Source organism: Stigmatopora argus, chromosome 13 (assembly GCF_051989625.1).
Source record: "Stigmatopora argus isolate UIUO_Sarg chromosome 13, RoL_Sarg_1.0, whole genome shotgun sequence".
In the NCBI taxonomy this organism is placed as follows: Eukaryota; Metazoa; Chordata; class Actinopteri; order Syngnathiformes; family Syngnathidae; genus Stigmatopora; species Stigmatopora argus.
Window position 1 is genome coordinate 14,255,764 of NC_135399.1, and position 19,290 is coordinate 14,275,053.

Consider the following 19,290-nt stretch of genomic DNA (forward strand, 5'->3'; position numbering starts at 1 on the left):
ACCGCCGGTGAATAGGCGACAGCGTTGCGCGGTGCAGTAGTGGGAGGAATCATGTGGCCCGATGCCAGACAGACAGCTTACTGTTAGGGCCTTTGGCTTGGGCGCTGTTTTGGTCTCTTTTTTTTTTGTCTGGTCCGGTCCTGGCGCAGACCCGTCTACAGACACAATACATCATACGGTGGCGAGAAAGCCAGGGGAAGATGAGTGGATGAGGTGGGGTGTAAAGGGAGCTTTTCATTGCCATGGTCACCGATGGCCCCGCCGAGCACTCGGGACACCCCCCTTCAATTATCCTCGGGAGAAGACAAAAGCCGGGATCGGCTCTGGTGGGGCAACACCACTTGTACGCCGCGCCGCTATAGTTTGACGGGGCGCCGTTTCAGGCGGACGTGTTGTAGCGCCGTGGTATAATAAACTGGCTTCACCTTAAATGGTGGCTTTGCACGATCGAAAATCGGATATCGGAGCCAATCACAAAAGATTGTCTGAATTTTTTTTTTAAATGCAGTGTTATATTTTTTAGACAATAACCCATTAGGTGCCATCGACGGCGGGAAGCGTCCAATCCAATTTGACTGGGGGCCTCTCAGTCAAAACGGACTAGCAGTAAAATAGAATCACTTGGTATGGCAGTCCATGAGTAAAGATAAATATCAAAATGATTCATAAGTATGATGCGAACATATATATATATTTATATATATATATATATATATATATATATATATATATATATATATATATATATATATGCATATTATATATTGTGTAACTACATTCAGTGACACGATTGAAACCAAACTTGCAATCAAAAAAAAAAATCACAACTAAAATAGCTCAATTAACGGCATTGGGTGCGCAAGTTTATTTGCTGTATAAGTGTATTGATGAAAAATACATTGTTTAAACTATTTGTTAACGACCCTATTTTAGTGCTGCAAGAAAGAAAAAAAGCTGTTTTGTTGTTGTTGTTGCTGCTCGGTTGAAATCAACCTTTTATATGATTATAATGTTGCTATAGCTATTCCAATTGGGTGGACAAAAGACATTTGGATATAGTACTTTTCCCTCCAATTTAATACATTTCGGGACTCAGTATCGGTAGATTCTCAAAATCAAAAGCCAAAAATAAGTGATCGGGACATCTCCGGATCAGGTAGCTTTTATTATATCTGCGGGCAGTCTCTAACCCGCACGAGGAGCCGCGTGACTTTTGCTAAAGGCGCCCTCACAAAGACGGCGAATAGCGAGCTCACGTCGTTCTGCGTTTACGAGCCGGCCCCTGAATAGGTTGGGGAGGGCGTGGAATGGATCACCCGCAAATCAAAATAGTGTTTCTTTGCCCATTTGGCCCAGCAGCTCGGAACATGGAGACGCTTTCACGGTGACCCCGGGGAGAGGGGAGGTGTGAGCATTTGATGAGGGAATGTCGGCTTCTGGGAGAGCAATTTGTCCAATGTATGATAAGTCGTACCTCTTTTTCCGCACCAGAACTCCAGGTGGAAGGCAAACTACAGTCCCTGGCCGGGCCTCGCCGACACCATTCCTAATTGTCCTCCGGGACGACCATTATTTCCGGGGCACGGCAGCAGAGAGCGTGACGATGTTTTGCGCTTGCTTGAGAGAGGGCATGTCAATCATGCTACCTTTGAATGTGAACGCGCCCTGGGAAGGTTGAAAAAGAGGCAGTTAATAAAAAATACAAAAAAAATCAGCACAAATGCATATGCAACTTGATTACAGAATCACTACAGTTAAAGTTTTTTTTTTTAAATAGTCGAGCTACACAGGAGATTGTAGTATTCCACATAAAAATAAGCAAACCACAATATAAGGAATGCCTAGATATTATGGTAGTTATTTTTAATTCATAGATACTTGACAGAGAAGTTTAAGTACCATATTTTTTGGACTATAAAACGCACTGGATAGAATTCATTGTACATTCTTTGAAAGGGAAAAAAGTTTTAACCGATTTGTAACCAAAAAGCATTATTCATTAAATATTAAAAGAGAACAACAGTCAAAATAAGCACTTGTTAATGTAAAATATTTAGTTTTCGGATAAATATAGCCTACAAAAAGACAACTTAAGCCGTTGGCAGTCAGTGAAAAAAATATGATCAAACTATGGAAAACGGTGCGACTTATAGTCCGGAAAATACGGTAATTTCTTTTTACTGAATATAGAAATAAATAGACTATGTCTGTGAGGCGGACAGGATTATGTAGTGCACTACTTGAAAAGGTTTTTGTACTTTTTAAATCATTTATTTTAAAGCGCTCAAAGGGCTTTGAAATACAAAAAGTAGCACTGCTCATAATTGGGGAAAGTGATGTAACATATGAATTAAATAAACTTTACAGTTTACACTGAAAATCTCACAAGGAGATTAAACATGAAAGTCATTTATAAGGACACACATTTTGTGTTTCTTTTAAAGATAAAGATTGACTCACCATATTTTGTAATACACAAATGATTTTGACTAAAATAATACATTGGATAGCTTTGTTCAAATTAAGGGACAACTATTTTTCCCTCCTTAATAAATTGCCGAGGAATTGGATCAGGACTCGGACAAAATCGTGCGTCTCGGACTCGACCCCCATGCCGTCGGGACGTCCCTAATAAATATCTGCTATTTTATCCCTCCATGTTTTCCTCCTAAAATCTCCCGACAAGGCCAGGCAAGTGTCTAGAAAAGGAGCTGTCATGTACTCTGCGGTTGTTGCTTGGGTGATAAAACAAAAACAAGAAGAAAATCAATAGCTGGAAACACCTGTCGTGCTGCAGGACAAAAGCCACAAAGTTCTTTCAAGCTCTTGGACTTCCGCGCGCACACCCACGCACAAAAGGGATGATGGGCAAGCCTATATAAGTCCCTCGGGCCGTCCCGGCGCGAGGCGAGAGAGTTGTGGGCAGATTGTGCATTACCTCAGCAGATAGCCCACCGAGCTCGACACATAGGATCCATCCATGCACTAAATTAGGAACAATAATATTGTACACTTAATTGGCCCGAGGAGTCTCCCCCCCACTCCCCCTCGTGCCTCCTCCTCCTCCTATGGCGCCTTTTAGAGTCACCCAAGGGTGTACAGTATGCATTGTAGCAAGCTCCAGAGAGGTGTGCGAGGGGGACGTACAAAAGTACACTTGTGTCAAAATTTAGTGTTTTTGTATCATTGATACGCCGGTGCTTCATTTGTGGCTTTGGAGAGAGAGTATTTACTTTTAAACTATTCGACTGAGGTTTAAATGAGGTTGCAGTCGACGGATGGGACCCGCGACACCCCTTAAAAATGCACATGGTGGTCAATATCGTGAGTAAAAAGTGAACTCATGGGAAATAGGGAAGTGAAAAAAAAATGTCACCTTTCCGTCTTGTTGGTGCTGCTGGAATGCGGCGATGAGTTCTTGAGCCCACTGGACTCTCTGCTGACTGGGGGAGAATTCTTCCTGCACGGCCCGGACCTGACCAGGGTGGATCACCTGCTTGCCTAAATACACACAAAATACACAAAGAGTTACATTGGTTTTGTTCTACTGAGAGTATGTTTACAGGTTTTTTTGTGTTTCGTTTTTGTTCAAACAAGACCTAAAACAATGTGAACACTAAAACAATACAAAAGCAAATCCATTTGGCTTTGAAAGTATATCAACTCCACTACCAAAAATCATTCAAATGTATGTTGGAAAAAGTTATATAAAAAAGTAAAACAACTTATCTCGTCCCTCCTTTACAATGATCGGTTGCTCAAATCCACCCCGAATCCCTGTTCAGCTTTAAGCAATTATTTATTTAACTTAGCAATAAAGTAGAAATTTCAGACTAACTACAATATGAGTCACAAAATCTTGTAAAACAATAAAAACAAATAACAACTGAACATACAATCCTGCAACATAACTTCCTATTTATTTAGTATTTCATTGTTTAAACATCTTTCAGCCTTATAGTTTGACAGTATTTCAATTTATCACGGCAGTTGTTCAACAGTGTGACACCACAAATCAAATTGCATTATTGTTCCAATTTGTGTGTGGGTGTGTGTGCGTGTATGTTTTTGTATTTTTTTATTTTTTTGCCTTGAAAAACCGTCTATGATAACTTGGTATTTTACTTTAGTACAAATGACATAAAGAGTTATACCCTTAAATTTTAGAGTATTCAATTTGATGAGGATGATTCATACCATATTATGGTAAAAGTATCACAAAAAAGCTTTATTCGATTAGTGATTAAGAATGAAAAAGATATATACAAAAAGGCATGCTAATAATTCTAATCAAAATGACAAGACAGAAGTGGAAAACCTAACAAAGGGAACAAAATTGCTAACTGACATTTATATTGAAATACATAGGGGGGAAAGAAAAAAACAAGATTGGAGGGAGGTGGGGTTTGAGGTGGAAGCAAAATAACAATAAGGGTGATAACACACGGTGAGAACAATTTGGCCGGAAGAGGAAAAGTTAATTGTGTGTGTTTATATTTGAGGCGTCTGAGGAGCGTCGGCACCCACCAGACCCCGGAGGACTGCGCGCATCATTAACGAGTGCGCCCCACCGTCCAAAGCTTCTGGCCAAACACTTAAACACAAGCACAACGCTTGCATTTAAAATAACAAAGGCAGCAGAAAATGTTGACATCAGAAGCCGGGGTGAATTTCTTTCCCTTCTAAACAAGCTCCATTGTGACATACTATTTGAGTGTAGTGTATCGTTTGTGTAAATGCCGTGTGCAACGGGGTGTCACATCAATTCACGCATCATTTACCCTTTCATGATACTGCTGGATGGAAATATATATTACACACTTACTCCACTTATTCCGTTTGTGTAGACATGCATGTGGTGTCCTTGGAAATAATTTCCGTAAAAATACAAAAGCGAAGAAAATAATGGTGCGAAATAGAACATTTTAAATGCGCACGTTTGTCAGAGTTGGAGATAAAATTGAAAACAACTCACACTAGGTGCACAATTAAATGAGATTAGATGAAAGAGCTGCATCAATAATTTACGCAGAGAATAACGTGTTTTCCTGAATTTATAACAAACAATTGTAGAAATCAAATTCATATCAGTTTATATTACCAGTAATGTCAAACTCACTTTTAACATTTGTCTTTTCATGATGTGTCAAAATGTGTTTTTATAATGTTAGCAATTTTCCCTCTACAATGATTACTTTTGTGGCTTTATTGAAAGACTGTGAAAATTAGATTTTTCATTTCTTTTTAAATGACTTCATTTCAATAAAATGCATCACATCTTGACTCTTAGAAAACTGACCCTGAAATTTCCTTTTTTTTATTTGTTTAAAATTCAAATAGAATAACACCATTCCTGAATGAAGACCCTCTTACCCAAAAAGGGTCAAGTCTTCTCATTAAAATTTAAAATGATAATTTCTCAACTTTATTCTTGTAAAATTGAGTTTATTTCCTTTGTAAAATTAAGACAGAAAATGCCCTATTTTCCTTGCAAATTAAATTCCCCCCTAAAATTATCTTAAAATTACATTTTACTCTGCAAAATATATCTGGGTAGTCACAATACTGCAACATTTTTCATAAAAAAAAACTGCTCTCTTCTCAAGATGCTATGAAGAATACCTTGGCAATATCAAAACTTTACATTGTCGCTTGTAAAACAATTAACGATAAATATGGCTTAAACACAATTCCTTAATCATACCAACAAATTTTTTTCCTCATTTTTTCCAAACCTTCTCAAGTCATAATCTATAAGAACTTTTCCAACTACAAACAACCAGATTGCCACATTAAAGATGTTTCGCAAGATCCCAAACAGCAAATCTGTCTGAAACGGACTCCAAACTCCGCCACAATCCGCTCTCCGTATTTACCAGATTCTGCGGCCCCTCCCGCCCGAAAACCACCTCCCAGTTAAATATGGCAAACGCCACAGACATAATCCTGTGTACATTTGCAGATCAGACTTGTCTTGATAAGTTACGCTGGTTATGAAACGTCTGCTGGCGGACGACAAATCCTTAAAAAAAAAAAAGGTGGGACAAGCCAGACGAAGCAAACCAAACAGGAGCGTGTGGCGGGGGGGAAAGAGGGGCCCACTTCCTCCATTCAGACTGCTCTCACCCCAGTTAACCCCCACTAATACACACTTGTACTGTATACGCACACTCTCACAAACACACAGGGGTTACAGGCTGTTGAACGTCTCCTGACATCGTTAATTAGGCTGCGACCCGTCAACGCTTTTGTGCACCGCCCGACATTTATTTTAAAAAACGTGTGCGTGCACTTTTGATCAGTTGAGGGACGGACTACATACACACTTGTTGGCGAACCAAGAAGTTATTTAATGCAAAGGATAATGGGAACTAGTCAAAAAATAGCTATAATGACCTCAGAATCCATTTTTTTTAACCACAATATGAGTATAACTTTTCAGAAACTTGCAACTCTTTGCAATACTACAACGTTCTGTCGCTAAAATTTTGCTACTACTACAGCACCTATTTGAACAGAATACATGTCGTAGGCATAGAATGGAGTAGATATGAATAGAAATAATTTTATTGGCCATGTGTGCGAGTGGAATTTATCCCTGGTAGTTGAAGCCACCCTAGTATCATGTCAAACATGCCACTATAACAGAAATAGAAAGTACAGAGAGCCATTTAGCAATTTAAGAATACCGGTAGTGGTAATAGTACTGAAACATGAGAGCTGTGCCAGTACGAAAGAAAGTATTGCAGCAACTATAATAATGTGACAATTGTGCAAACAATGTAGTCATTATGAAAAGACAGGTAGGGTGAAATGCATTATTATGAAATGAATCCTCCCCAAAACATTCTGTTTAATGATTCTACTGATTTTTAAGGGGGATTAGTAAATAATTCTGGCACATGAATGTTTTTAAAAGTAACATCCATAAAAAAATATTGCAAATTGAGCAAAATAAAACATTTGCATTTGACTACTCGGTGTTTAGTGAGTATTAGTACTATAAAATACTAATCAATAACTATTAAAATTCCCTTTCTCATAAAAATAATGTTAAAAAATACAAAAATGTAGTTATTTAAAAATAGCACTTTTTGGGATTTAGCAAAATTATGAAAAGAGCATTTTTAAGTGTACTACCTCCAAATTATATAGTGCAAACATTTATGACTATTTAGAAAATTGCACAGGTGTCACTCGAAAAGTAGACCTGTGAGAATGTGGTGTTTGCCAGTGTACAATATATCAAGGAAATATTTAATCAATTTTGAAATTGTCACATGTTGAATGTGTCGATGTGAAATTTTCAATGTGAATTTTATGTCTGTTTTTACAGTTTTTTGGTCTTTGGCCACCTGTTTTGAGTTGAAGACTGTGGTATGGACAGCAACATAGAAGGGGGGGAGGAACTCTAGTACCCCTAGCTTCAAATTTATCGCCAGCCAACCCCACTCACACACGCACCTCCTTCAAAAAAGTAGGCCCGGTGGCCAATCGCTAGACGCCATGTCACGGTGTCACGCCATTGGACCAGCAGCTATTTGGCAAAACGCTGTGAGGCGAGTGATGGGCACGGAAAGGAATTGAAAAACAGAATTACTTCAACTCCGACAGGCAAAAGTGTTTTATATCAAAATAGGAGATACGAAATACAGGATTTTAACCAACAAGTCAAGTCTCACTCCCTCACCAATTATATTAAGTGTATTGTCTTTTTTTCTGTTCATGCTGGCTTCGATTGGGCAACAATGACCGTATTTTCCGGACTATAAGTCACACTTTTTTCACAGTTAGGCTGGCCCTGGGTCTAATACTCCAATGTGACTTATGTTTTTTAAGTTGCATAGGCTTTTGGTAACAACCTTTTAATAATTTGAGGACCAGGAATACCAGTTAAATAGTAAAATTATCATATAGTTGCATTAACAATGCAAATGTAGCTATATAATTAAGTTGGGGTGTTCAGAAAAAAGCATTAAAATAATGCTTGTAACATCTCAGTGTGATTCACTTGAATTATCTGTCACGGAGGAAAGAAAACAGAATAAATATGTGCTACAGGAGGTGTAGTGGAAAAGATTGGAATATCCCGGGAGTTTGTCTGTCCTGCCCGCATGCGTTGCGCAAATTCGTTCCCACTCAAGGTGGTTGCTTGGCGACGAACACGTAGAACGCCACGTTAGTCTCTACTCTCAGCTGATGGCTCACTTTAATCGGAACTGCAGTTTTCTCAAACACTTGCGATGAAATGTCAGAGCATTTAAACACCGTGGAGTTTAGTTTTGCATGAATAGAAAAAAGGGAAATGAATGGGAAATGATTGCCCATTTGCACTTAAGGAGTTGATCAATGGCAAAGGTTTGAATTACTGCAAAATTCTTCACCCATCGACAACCCTTACAAAGTTAGTGTTGCCCTTGTTAACTCTACAGTAATTTAAGTTTTTCTCATCCAAAGTAGTTTGACAAAAATGTTGATTTAGCAATTTTTTCTACCTGTGAAACCCATGAGAGCTCCCTCTCTTGCCTGTCGTCTCAAGCCCTCCACGTCTTTGTAGTCTATGTACACCAGGTCGATAGCCTGCAGCCCGAAAGCCTTGGCGGTGGTGACCACTTTCTGCCTGGCGTACAGCAGCTCTTTGGCATCCTGGGTCCGCGTGGCGCCTTCGGGTAAACACAAACAGCATGCTGGTCACGTGTCAAGGTGTGAAAAGGATCTGAGCTCATGTGAAAGAAAGCCAAAGGGTGCACAGGAAGTAAAGACAGCGAGGGGCGATGAGGGAGGAAGTCTGGAACATATACCGTATCGCTCTTTACAAATGGTGCCTCCAAGTAGGGGAGCATTACAGAAAAGTAAAGGTAGAGTGTTGTTGATATCTTGAGTATTGTTTTTACAGATCCCAATAGTTCATACAGACAAAAAACATAGCATCCTGACTTGATCTGGTTATTTTTTTTACATGATCATTGTTGTAGGCAATTTGTTACAGTAAAATACCTAATTTATCCCGGTAGCTAGGTTCCAAGACCTAACCGTGATGTAGGGACAGTATTTTTATGGTGTCTATTTAAAGTAATTTGGACTTTTTAAACCCTTCCTGTACTATTATTTAACTCGCGAAGGTGGACACTGCCCCATGGTGGGCAGTGAAATACTCCCCAATGGTCACTTGCCTTTTTTACCCCCCCCATTTCATGTTTGTATTATTGTTCCTACCATATATGCATATAATATCAGTACACGGTCGATTGGTCGCCGGTCTTTTGGTCGCCGATCTTTTGGTCGCCTGGAAGGTTATTGATAATTACCATTTAAATCGTTGCTCAAATTCCCTAAATACAAACTGCGAATTACTATTTAGTCATACTTAATGCCCTAGTAATTATTAGGCTAAAGAAAAGCTCAAAATTTCCCGTACTTTTATTGTTTTTTGTTGGAGAACTTGTTAAGACCCTGACTGACGTAGCTTCTTAAAGGGACAACGCATGTACATACAAACTCTTCTACACTCACACGTCGGCTCAGTGAAACTGCTCATGGCCATTGTTGGCTTTTATTGATGCGTAGACCGTGTTGTTTTACCTTGTTTTGTCGCCGGTCTTTTGGTCGCCCGTTGTCGCGGTCCGGGCGACCAAAAGACCGGCGAGCAATCGACCGCACACGATAATATCTCTATATGCCAAGCAGGGAGTGCTATTCTAGCCTGACAATGTGAAACAACATCATTCGTAGGTCTACCTGTCACGAGGCTTATGAAAAGCTGTGACCAATCATTTCTATATTAATAATTAAGACTTCACAGGCCTTCATCATTCTAGCCGGTGCCCACAGCAATCAAGTGACGGTAAGGGAAAGGTAATTCAAAGTGGAAAGTGGCATAATGAGTACCTATACTGGCGCAGAAGTCATCCGAGCCAAAAACTACGCCGTCATGATGGAGGCCGACCTCGGGCGAGAGTCGCCTGATTTCTTCGCACACCATCTGGACCGAAGAAAAGCAGGTGCATTAGTAGGTGAAACGTCATCGTAAACGCAACCGACTTAAATCTTATTATATCCCACCCCCAGTCTTTGATGCTACCAAGTGATCTCAAACATTTTTATAACCAACTAAAATGCATTGTCAATGTAAGATGGCAAGTGTGTACCTGAATGACCAAAATTGTCTTTTATTTACTCAATTCTATTTTCTGACCTGCAAATATACTTTACGATACTTAAAAAAAATAGAGCAGTCCTTTTTTAATCGTACTCTGTCAATAGATTTAACTAACAATAAAGTGTCAGGCAGATAGGTTGCTAGTCATTTTTAATTTACCTTTAAGTTGAGCAGGCCCACAGCCGTTTCCACAAAGGTCACCAGGCGAACAGGTTCCGTCAGCGGCCGTCCTTTCAAGCTGCGCTGAAACCTGTCAACGAACTAAAGAACACAGGCGGCGCAAGTCGTTAGATGGCCGCTTGCGCACGCGGCAAAACAACATGATAAGAAATTCATTTCGTTTGTACGGCAGCCTCACATCAGACATTTTGTATCCTTGGCAGAGCTTAGCGGTAATAACCCATCCCCGCCTTTTGATGATTCCCAAATTCATTTGTAATAGACGTTTAAATGAATAAATTAAAAGATGCATCATGCTCCGTGGGACTGTAAAGTTGCTGCTCCTCACTGTGCAGCTGCCACCCTAAGTGCACTTACCACTGCATTATTAGCCTACTCCAAAGAGCTCACACTGCGCTATTGTGGGAGAATTAATTCAAGATGTTAAAAGAAAAAAATGGAATGAAATGTTATGGATACCGGTAAGCGATATGACAGCTTTCAACATCCGTCAAAGAAGCGAGACAAAATGCAGTATTTTGATATTCATCAGGAGTCATCTCACTGCAGTGCTCCCTTAGCAGCCATTATACACACACACTCCAAAAAAAAATATGGCCAGGGGTTCAAACGGCAAAAGGAATAAAATATTTTTTCTGATCACCGGGGAATATTTCATCATTTGATGTGACGTCTTTAGAAATTCTACATGGGGACAGCTTTTCCAAGCTCATGTAAATACACACTGTTTGGGTGCACTTCAAGGTAAGAATAAACAAGATTTCAAGTCTTTTGACTATGTCACACACACACTGGATTTTCTTTTTTTTATCCCAAATATGCGAACTCACCTAGGCAGTTCTTAAAACTAGAGTTTAATTCTTTGAAAGACCAAAGCGTTCCAATTTTTTTCCAATAGAGCAGTTCACAGCGAGCCTCGGGACTGCCGGTGGGATAGCCCAAATTCCAAAATCTATCATCTGGAAACACACAAAAGCCCCCTCCCGCCATCAGATATTTCCTTTCAAAGCCAATCGCCCCCCTCGCTCGGCAAACCAGAGGCAAAAACTTTGTGTCGCCTGGCCTTTTTCCATGATAATCTCAGGTACGCGACCCATAACGTCCCCCACGCTCGCTCGCCGGTCTGAAAGAACGAGGCCTCCATTGAAGGATTTCCAAAATAGGGCCAATTTTAATCATCTCTCCATTCAATCACAGCTAGGATAAATCATATCTGAAGAGATTTGCATAAATACAAACCCATCAAAGACTTTTCATCTTCAAAAGGGTCTTTTTTTCCCCTTTTCCAAGACCCCAACAGGCTTTGTACTGTAATCATCTGAGGTCACAACCCGGTGGGAGCCTGGCTGCCATGGCAACGTGAACGCTGGGGGTTTGAGTTGGGCACGGTGCGGGCGGAGGGGAAGTGGGGGGGTTTGCGTCTGAGAGTGTGAAAAGAGGGTGGAAGATAAATCTATTTTTGTGACAGAAGAAACAAGATAGATAGACAGCGAGCCATTGTGGGGCGATATCGCAAATGACAACGGACATTGGTAGGGAATTAAAAAAAAAAACGATTCTTTTAAGAGCCTCTAAGCATTTCTGATTATATGTTTCCGTCTTCTGTATTCTCTTCTGGGCTATTATGTCCTTGGAGAGGCTGATTTATACACCGTTAAGAGGTGCTTTCATTGTGCTTCTCTTATGTACAGCGGCCATTAGAATTCAATGACTCTCGCAACTCGGGCCCTTTAATTGAGACTCAATTGGGGTGGGCAAATAAAAAAAAAAAAGAAGAAAAAAAAAAGGGGAAAATAAAGAATAATTTAGGGATGTCGCGATCACGTTTTTGCCGATCTGGAAATGTGAAATGTACCATATCCAAATTTCTTTTGTCCACCCAATTTGAATAGAGCTACCACAACATTATATAATCATATAAAAGGGTTATTTTAATCACGCAGAAAAATAAATAAATAAAAAAGGCCTTTTTTTGAGTTTTGCATCACCAAAACAAGGTTGCAAACTGTGTAAAAACTATGGATGTTACATTAATTAACTTAAAGCAAATAAACTTGGCCACCCAATGCCATAAAAACTATTTTAGTTGTGATTTGTTTCTATATTTACTACTTTTTTTTGACTGCAAGATTTGTTTCAATCGAGTCAATATAAACAGAAATATTTTCAATATGTTGTATATAATTTTTGTCACTTATCTTTACTCATTAACTCCCAAAGCATGTGATTCTATTTCACTGCCATTGACGGCGAGATGAGTCACGAGTGGGCATCCCAGTCAAAATGGATTGGAAGCCCCTCGCCGTCAATGGAAGCTAATGAGTCATTACCTAAAAATGTAAACAATACATTCATTAAAACCCCAATCTTTTTTTTACCCTATTTTCTGAAAATGACACGATTGGGCAAGATTTCCGATAGATTCTGATTGGGGAGATCCCTGGAATAATTCCTTTAAAAAAACAATAATAAAATACAAGAACAACGCCTCTTCCAAAGAGGCCCTCGGACAATACGGCAAAGCGCAAGAGAAAGGAAACGATAGTGGGACAAGTTTCAATTAATTTTGTTTGAAAAGGAGGCCAGATTAAATGTTTCCTGCCAGCTGAAGTGTTCATTTCACAGAGGGGAAGTGGAGAAAAGGATAAGGGGGAGGTTACGGGGGGAGGAGGAGGAGGAGGAGTGGGACGGGGGCGCCATTCTTTTGGCTACACCAAATAGTGTGGCGGGGCAAAGAATGCCGCGCTGCTCCGAATCGGTGAGAATTGTCCCACAGACAAAAAAGGGGGTTGCTTCTAGAGGAGGGTGGGGTGCGGTTGGGGAGGGGGTTACGCCTGTTACAGCCCAATAAGGCCCGTCACTCACAAAAGAGGCTTTGGGTTTTGGCTGAGAGGAGCAAAGCCCCCGCTAAAGATTTTCCACACAAAAGGAAACAAGCGAGTCCATCTTTTAGCGACAAATCAGTCTGGAGGCTCCTAGGCTAATATCAATAAAAAACGAGGAGATAAATAAACAAGTCGGGGAGGGGAGACATGGAAGGGGAGGGGATTTACGGCGCCTGTCCTACAAGAGTGGAGAGAATCAGACGCGCGCTTGAAACACTAGATGCCTCAATACGCATGCAAAAGCAGCTGAAAAGGCCAAAAAGCTCACTAAAAACGGGGGAAAAAAGAGTTTAGGTTATAAAATTGAAAGCATTTCCTAACAACACACGTGTGCATCGAACAAACGACATTCAATCATTGCTGAAAATTGGTAAAAATAAGTCTGGAGTAGTCAGAGGTAATGGGACAATTGTGAAGTGAATTTACAGTTATGAAGCAAATCCACTCAAATGTCCGCCTTTTGAGCAGAAGCCAAGAAAAACACTTTAGTCCATCTCGCCTGACTCCTGTCACAGGGATCAATTCCCACTTTTACTATGAAATGGGAAAGCATGTTATGATTGCTTTGAAGAGTCCCGTGGTTTCATCTTACTTCTTGAGTTTGTGTAAGGATACTACTACGTTTCATAGACCCAGGGGAACGTGGGGAGAAATGTCACAGGATTTTGGAAGTTCTGTGTTTATGCATACACAAACTATTGGGTTTTGCCTTTCTGGAATGTCTCCGATATACGATTGTTTCACAATGGGAACATATTTTTATTCTTTGACCAAATTTAGCTGAGGAAGATTGAAAATAGATTTTGTCTTAGTGGTAAATTGTAGATATGACCAGTCTCCAAATGTTTGGAACCACTGTTTCCACATTGGAATATGATTGACTACCAGTGGAAGTTGTGCCCAACTGGGGATTTAACTCAAAATTTCAATAGTCGCAATTCAATCAAGGAGGTCTAGCAGTAAGCAATGAAGGACTTACCCAATGAACTTCCTCAGTGTCTTCCACTTTGGGCAACATAAGAGCAGGAGGGAGAATCTCAGCCTGAAGGATAACTTGTAGGTCAGCCTCCGCAAAACCGCTGGACACTGCGTTAACCCGCACACACTTCTCCGTTCGACCCAGGTTCAGTTCAGCCATCATCCTGGAAATGGTTTCCCTGGCCTCGGTCTAAAAACAGCAGGAAAAAGGTTAGAATGATTTCATGTGGTGTTGTGACAGATCATATATAAAATCATGAGGAGTAGCAACTTGTGATGTGCCGATCCGACGGAGCTATTTTCAAAGTATCGGACAGCGTCGGATTTAGTCACGAGATCGGATTCGATCAAGCCTGGTCCCCTTTTTAGTAAAATTGTTTTTTTTCAGCCGCTGTAAATCAAACAAGACCGATGGGTGAGACGGCTGCTCTTTAGAAATTAATGACAGTAACACTTGTAAACAAAAGGACTTCTTGAACAGGGGTCATTTTAATACTAATGATTTGCTATTTACTGGTTACATTATATTTGACATTTTGATCGAAATGGGCAAAACGTATCCTGAAAAGATTGCACAGAGCAACGATTGCAAATCTAGGCATACGACAATAGAGGTAATTTGCTCTTCTATAGTTAACATTTTATAAAAACAGAACAGGAAGAGAGTTGAGGACTATAGATGGAGGTAAATAAAATCAAAGCAAGGGCCCACAGTGTAAAAAAAGCATACCGTATGCGACTATATTTGAACCAGATGCCAGGGAATGAAAAAAAGGTGTTAGAATGACGTCCTGTTACTGACAGGAGCGAGCGAGCGATCTTTTTGGGAGCAATGTGGTCCCAGTTAAGCGACATACGGAAACGGAAGCTTATAAATCGTCAGGTTTGATGAGAAATTGGAGCCGTTGACGGACCATTTTGGCTTTCAAATAATAAAAATATTTATTAGGGCCGTCCCAATGGCATATTTTGGAATTCAAATCGGGCCCGAGTCACCCGATTTTGCGGATCTGTCAATACGGAGTCCCTATTCGCTATCCAATACCAAAGAAATGTTTAGCTTTTTATCAAAAAATAAGTTGCATCTTAAAAAGGAGTAAACGCTGGAAATCTGCCTGACGAAAATCTTGGTGAGATTTGTGAAAAACGGCAGCTTCCTCATTGTAACTTAAAACATAAATGGTTATTTACGAAGCCATAATTCACGTTTCATAAACCTGCCAGGATGTCTGCCGTGTGTGGCGACTGTAGAAAAAGGACACTATAAACCGTCTGACATTGATCACCTGACCCCGAAAAGACGTCATCCACAAATCAAACAGCCTTAAACATTTGCATCAAATGGAAAAAAAAATGTTTTTCCAGTGCAACTAGAGCCTGATCGCTTCTCTCGTAGTGTTGTTTGAGGAAGACCGAGGTTTCTTTTTGAATCCATAATGTAAGGAATCCTACTCTACAACACATTGACCCCTACGGCTTGTGCTACTCAGCACTTAAGAAAAAAAAAAAAAGCACTTTGAAAATAAGGATTTTTACATGAATGGAAAACCATCCAACAAGTTGCTTCAAAGCAACCTCACCATGTCACCTGGTGCCCCACGGAGCACTCTCCCCAACATCAGCTCTATCTCCTCTTTGATACCCTCCATCATCTCCATCATTAGAAGCTGACATGCAGGGAAGACAGGTGGGCAACTAGTCGGCAAGACGAGGCACGGCCTCTGAACCTACGAGAATGAGCAGCTCCTTAACGCGCATCCTGGATCCCGTTGAGTCGAGTATACACTTGACGCAGCATGGCTACCGCCTTGTTGACATCCCATCTGACTGGAAAAGGAATATGGAGTGAAAGTTCAATGAGGAACCTCTTCTCCCGTTCTATTAATTCTACTTGGAATTCATCTCTTCAACCGTCTCCCTCCAGCAGTTTTTCCCCGCCACACAATACCAAAGAAAGTGGCCAACACTCACATGAAGGTTGGATTTTTCTTCACTTTGGGCTACTGTATTTGTGTCATTTCAGCTCTAAATTGATTTCCAAACCATAAATGTAATGAGATTTGAATTTCAGTGTTTCCATATGGCAATAATGTATTCACGGTTCATGGTCCAAGGACCTTAACACTGCACCTGCAGGTTCAGCCATGCAAGCTGTTCGCCCTGTAAGGCAGGTGCGCTCATTTCCAAACAAGTAATTATCTGATCATCTAAAATCGCATGTTCATTACACTACATTTGCACACTTGCTCGTAATTCGAATGGGCGTCACGATTTGAAAGCGCATTTAATCTTGACACAAGCATTTGTGGTCTTAAGCAAACCCCTGTTGCTTTGGTCTATTGTATTTGCTCACCATTAAACCCAATGTACATGCAACCAAAAGGTAAATCATCAGTCTAAAAAAGAAAAAGATCCAAATATCCACCCCCAATTGATGGAGTCATCCAACACCTAGACCACTGGAACCTGCTTTTGTGTGTACATTTTTCACAAAAAGTCAAGTAAATATAATGTAACATTCTACCCACCTCTGCAAGCAAAACTATAGCAGGCAGTATAGGTTGAAATTATTTCTTTTTTAAGATTTAGCTACAGAATTAATGAATCTATTTAGTTGATGGAAGATCCCTCCATTTATGAGTCTTGGCAGCCATATTAAGACTTTCCCTCAAGCCTGCGGGGCCTTTTTTGGTGTCAAGCACGTGTTTAAACACTCACACACTTGAAACGCTAAACAAGAAATATTCAGTATTCATAAGCCAACAAAGTAAATCGATATTTCACAGTAGCGTCTCAAGAGTAAAGTCATACGAGAGCACTTCAAGGAAGAGCAGATCTTTCGGTGTCCTCAAGAATAACACACCGAGACTAAACTGGGGTCATTTGGCAGTTGACAGTTGGCAGCATAATTTATGTAAAACTGAAAATCTCTGGTGTCGGACAATGGTTCATGCATGGGCCAGAGCTCAGATAGGGAATGCACTGCCAAAAGCAAAACAAAAAAGTCAAGAACACAAAATAATGTTGTGCATTGAACATTAAATCAATGTGATGAACAAAGTGAGGAAATAGGTTAGACCACAGGCAGGTGCCATTAAAAATATGGAGCAAGAGAGCAACTTAATACATCTACTGGTCATGTGACCCAAGTCACATGACTCGAGTTCAAAATGAATGTTTTTTAGAAGATCTGAATTGTGTGGAAAAAAAAAGATAATGTTTCAGGATTTTTAAAGCTACAATGCAACAAAATAAAGATGCAAAAACACTTAAAAACAATTGTTTTGTAAAAAAAAAAAAAAAAAAAATTGCGGAGAAATTAGATCAGTACTATGTATCGAATTAAGAGCTATTCAAATTTGTTATCTCAAAAGTGGACCATTTCCCATGTGTAAACGCACTCAATGTTTATGTACTTGTCTCTTATGTGTGTCTATGCATGTGTGTGTCTCAGCAGGCTCATCAGAGTGAGTGAGGTGCCCCCCTCTGCCCACCGTGTCGGCTGAGCTACCATGCCATCTGGAGAGGAAATCGAGTGTGAAGTACAGTATAGTTTGGGAGCAAGCTCCGTAGCCGTGGCTCAGCAGTTAGTTCATTAGTTCCAAATTTCCAAGGATTAGGATAGACTCTCCAAGGTGGGGTGGGCTGAGAGGGCAGTGGGTGGAGGATGGCGGGACCCATGTGGGGAAAGGAGACAGAAAGACGCACTCCAGGGAGGAGAAAAGTGGACCTCGGGGCAACTAAGAGACCAGGAGGAAACCATCTTAACCCCGAGGTGCTTACAGCAGAGGGACGAGTACAAGAGGGAGGCAAAAAAGAAAGCCGGGGAAAAGATGAGGACAGGTGTAGCTGTCAGTTCCGCTCCAGGGTTTCAACTCCCCCTTCTCTTCCGCCGCCCCACTCATCATAAAGATATGATTATATGTGTAAGGGTGTTAGAGCATTCAACCTTATCTTCCCCACGATAGCATGCTGACAGTCCTTTGGTCCGGATCGCTTTTTCACTTCCTAAGCGGTCAGCGCCAAGATGGAGGGCGGACATTTCACCAGTCAAAGTGGGACGCAATTAATGTCGGTAAGTTTAGAAAATGTGATAGTGGAAGTTCATGAAAAGAATAAAAAGTATTAGGGAGACGAACAACCATTCGCACTCCCCCTCCTAGCTATGGGCAATTTAATGTTGAACCAGCCTAACCTGCATATTTTTGGGATGTGGGAGGAAACCGGAGTACCCGGAGACAACCCACACAAGTCCAGGGGAGACCATGCAAACTCCACATAGGGAGGTCCGCACCTGGGATCACACCCTCAATCTCAGACCTGTGAGGGTGACGTGCTAACCACCAAAATTTGAAGAATCCGATCTATTCTAATCAGTTCATAACCTCAGAAAATAAGTCAATTGAGGACTTCCCTCCCATCAACAGTTAAAAATGTAACAGCTGAAATGTCAAAAGCGGTCAATTCCGCCTCAAGCTTGAATGGCTGCATTCCTTTAGACCAAAAAGTAGTGACATCGTCGCAAGGTCAGCGCTCGATGCTGCCACTTCCGTGGGCCGTCCGTCATTCTATTTTGTCTTTGTCAAACTACAGGAACGGCCTGCAGCTGTATCAATTTTCTTTATTAGCATGATTTTAAAACCTTTGTGCCCTCAGATTTTCCCCCCTTCACTCTTTATTCTGATCCCCAATCACAATTTCATGGACGGTCAGCAGGGCCAATGGGAAGTTGGCGTGGGCAGGAAGAGAATGCTTTTAACCTGCTGCATCTGCCGATTTCCCGCTGCTAGCCCAGTGGGAGACAGTCACCTTGTTTTAAAGGAGGCTTTGTAGGGGGCACCACAGCCATTATACTACCATAATAGGGAAAATTTGCTTGTTTTAAACATCTTACTTTAAGGGATTAAGCCTGGAAGCACCTGTCGGCTGGAGAATATTAGAAGTTTTTTTCCAGGCACAGATACCTGAAGGGTATCCAGTAAATGATTATATTATGATGTGGAATTTTTTATTTTTCTTGAGGGAAAAAAGTCAATTTAGAATCTCACAAGCTATGCCTCCAAAAACATTGTTGTTTGAGTGTCTTTC

The 19,290-nt window shown here is 40.7% G+C and overlaps 1 protein-coding gene across 1 annotated transcript in view; it reads right to left on the reverse strand.

Annotated features, from left to right (window-relative positions):
* Positions 1–839: 839 nt before the first annotated feature.
* clybl (citrate lyase beta like) overlaps positions 840–19,290 on the reverse strand; it is a 46,926-nt gene continuing 28,475 nt past the window's right edge. Inside the window, exons 4-9 of the mRNA XM_077616520.1 lie at positions 14,204–14,392; positions 10,319–10,420; positions 9,889–9,982; positions 8,496–8,663; positions 3,377–3,501; positions 840–1,665 (exon numbers count right to left, since the gene is read on the reverse strand). Coding sequence (XP_077472646.1) covers positions 1,570–1,665; positions 3,377–3,501; positions 8,496–8,663; positions 9,889–9,982; positions 10,319–10,420; positions 14,204–14,392 — 774 coding nt within the window. The 3' untranslated portion in view covers positions 840–1,569. The remainder of the gene's footprint in view (positions 1,666–3,376; positions 3,502–8,495; positions 8,664–9,888; positions 9,983–10,318; positions 10,421–14,203; positions 14,393–19,290) is intronic.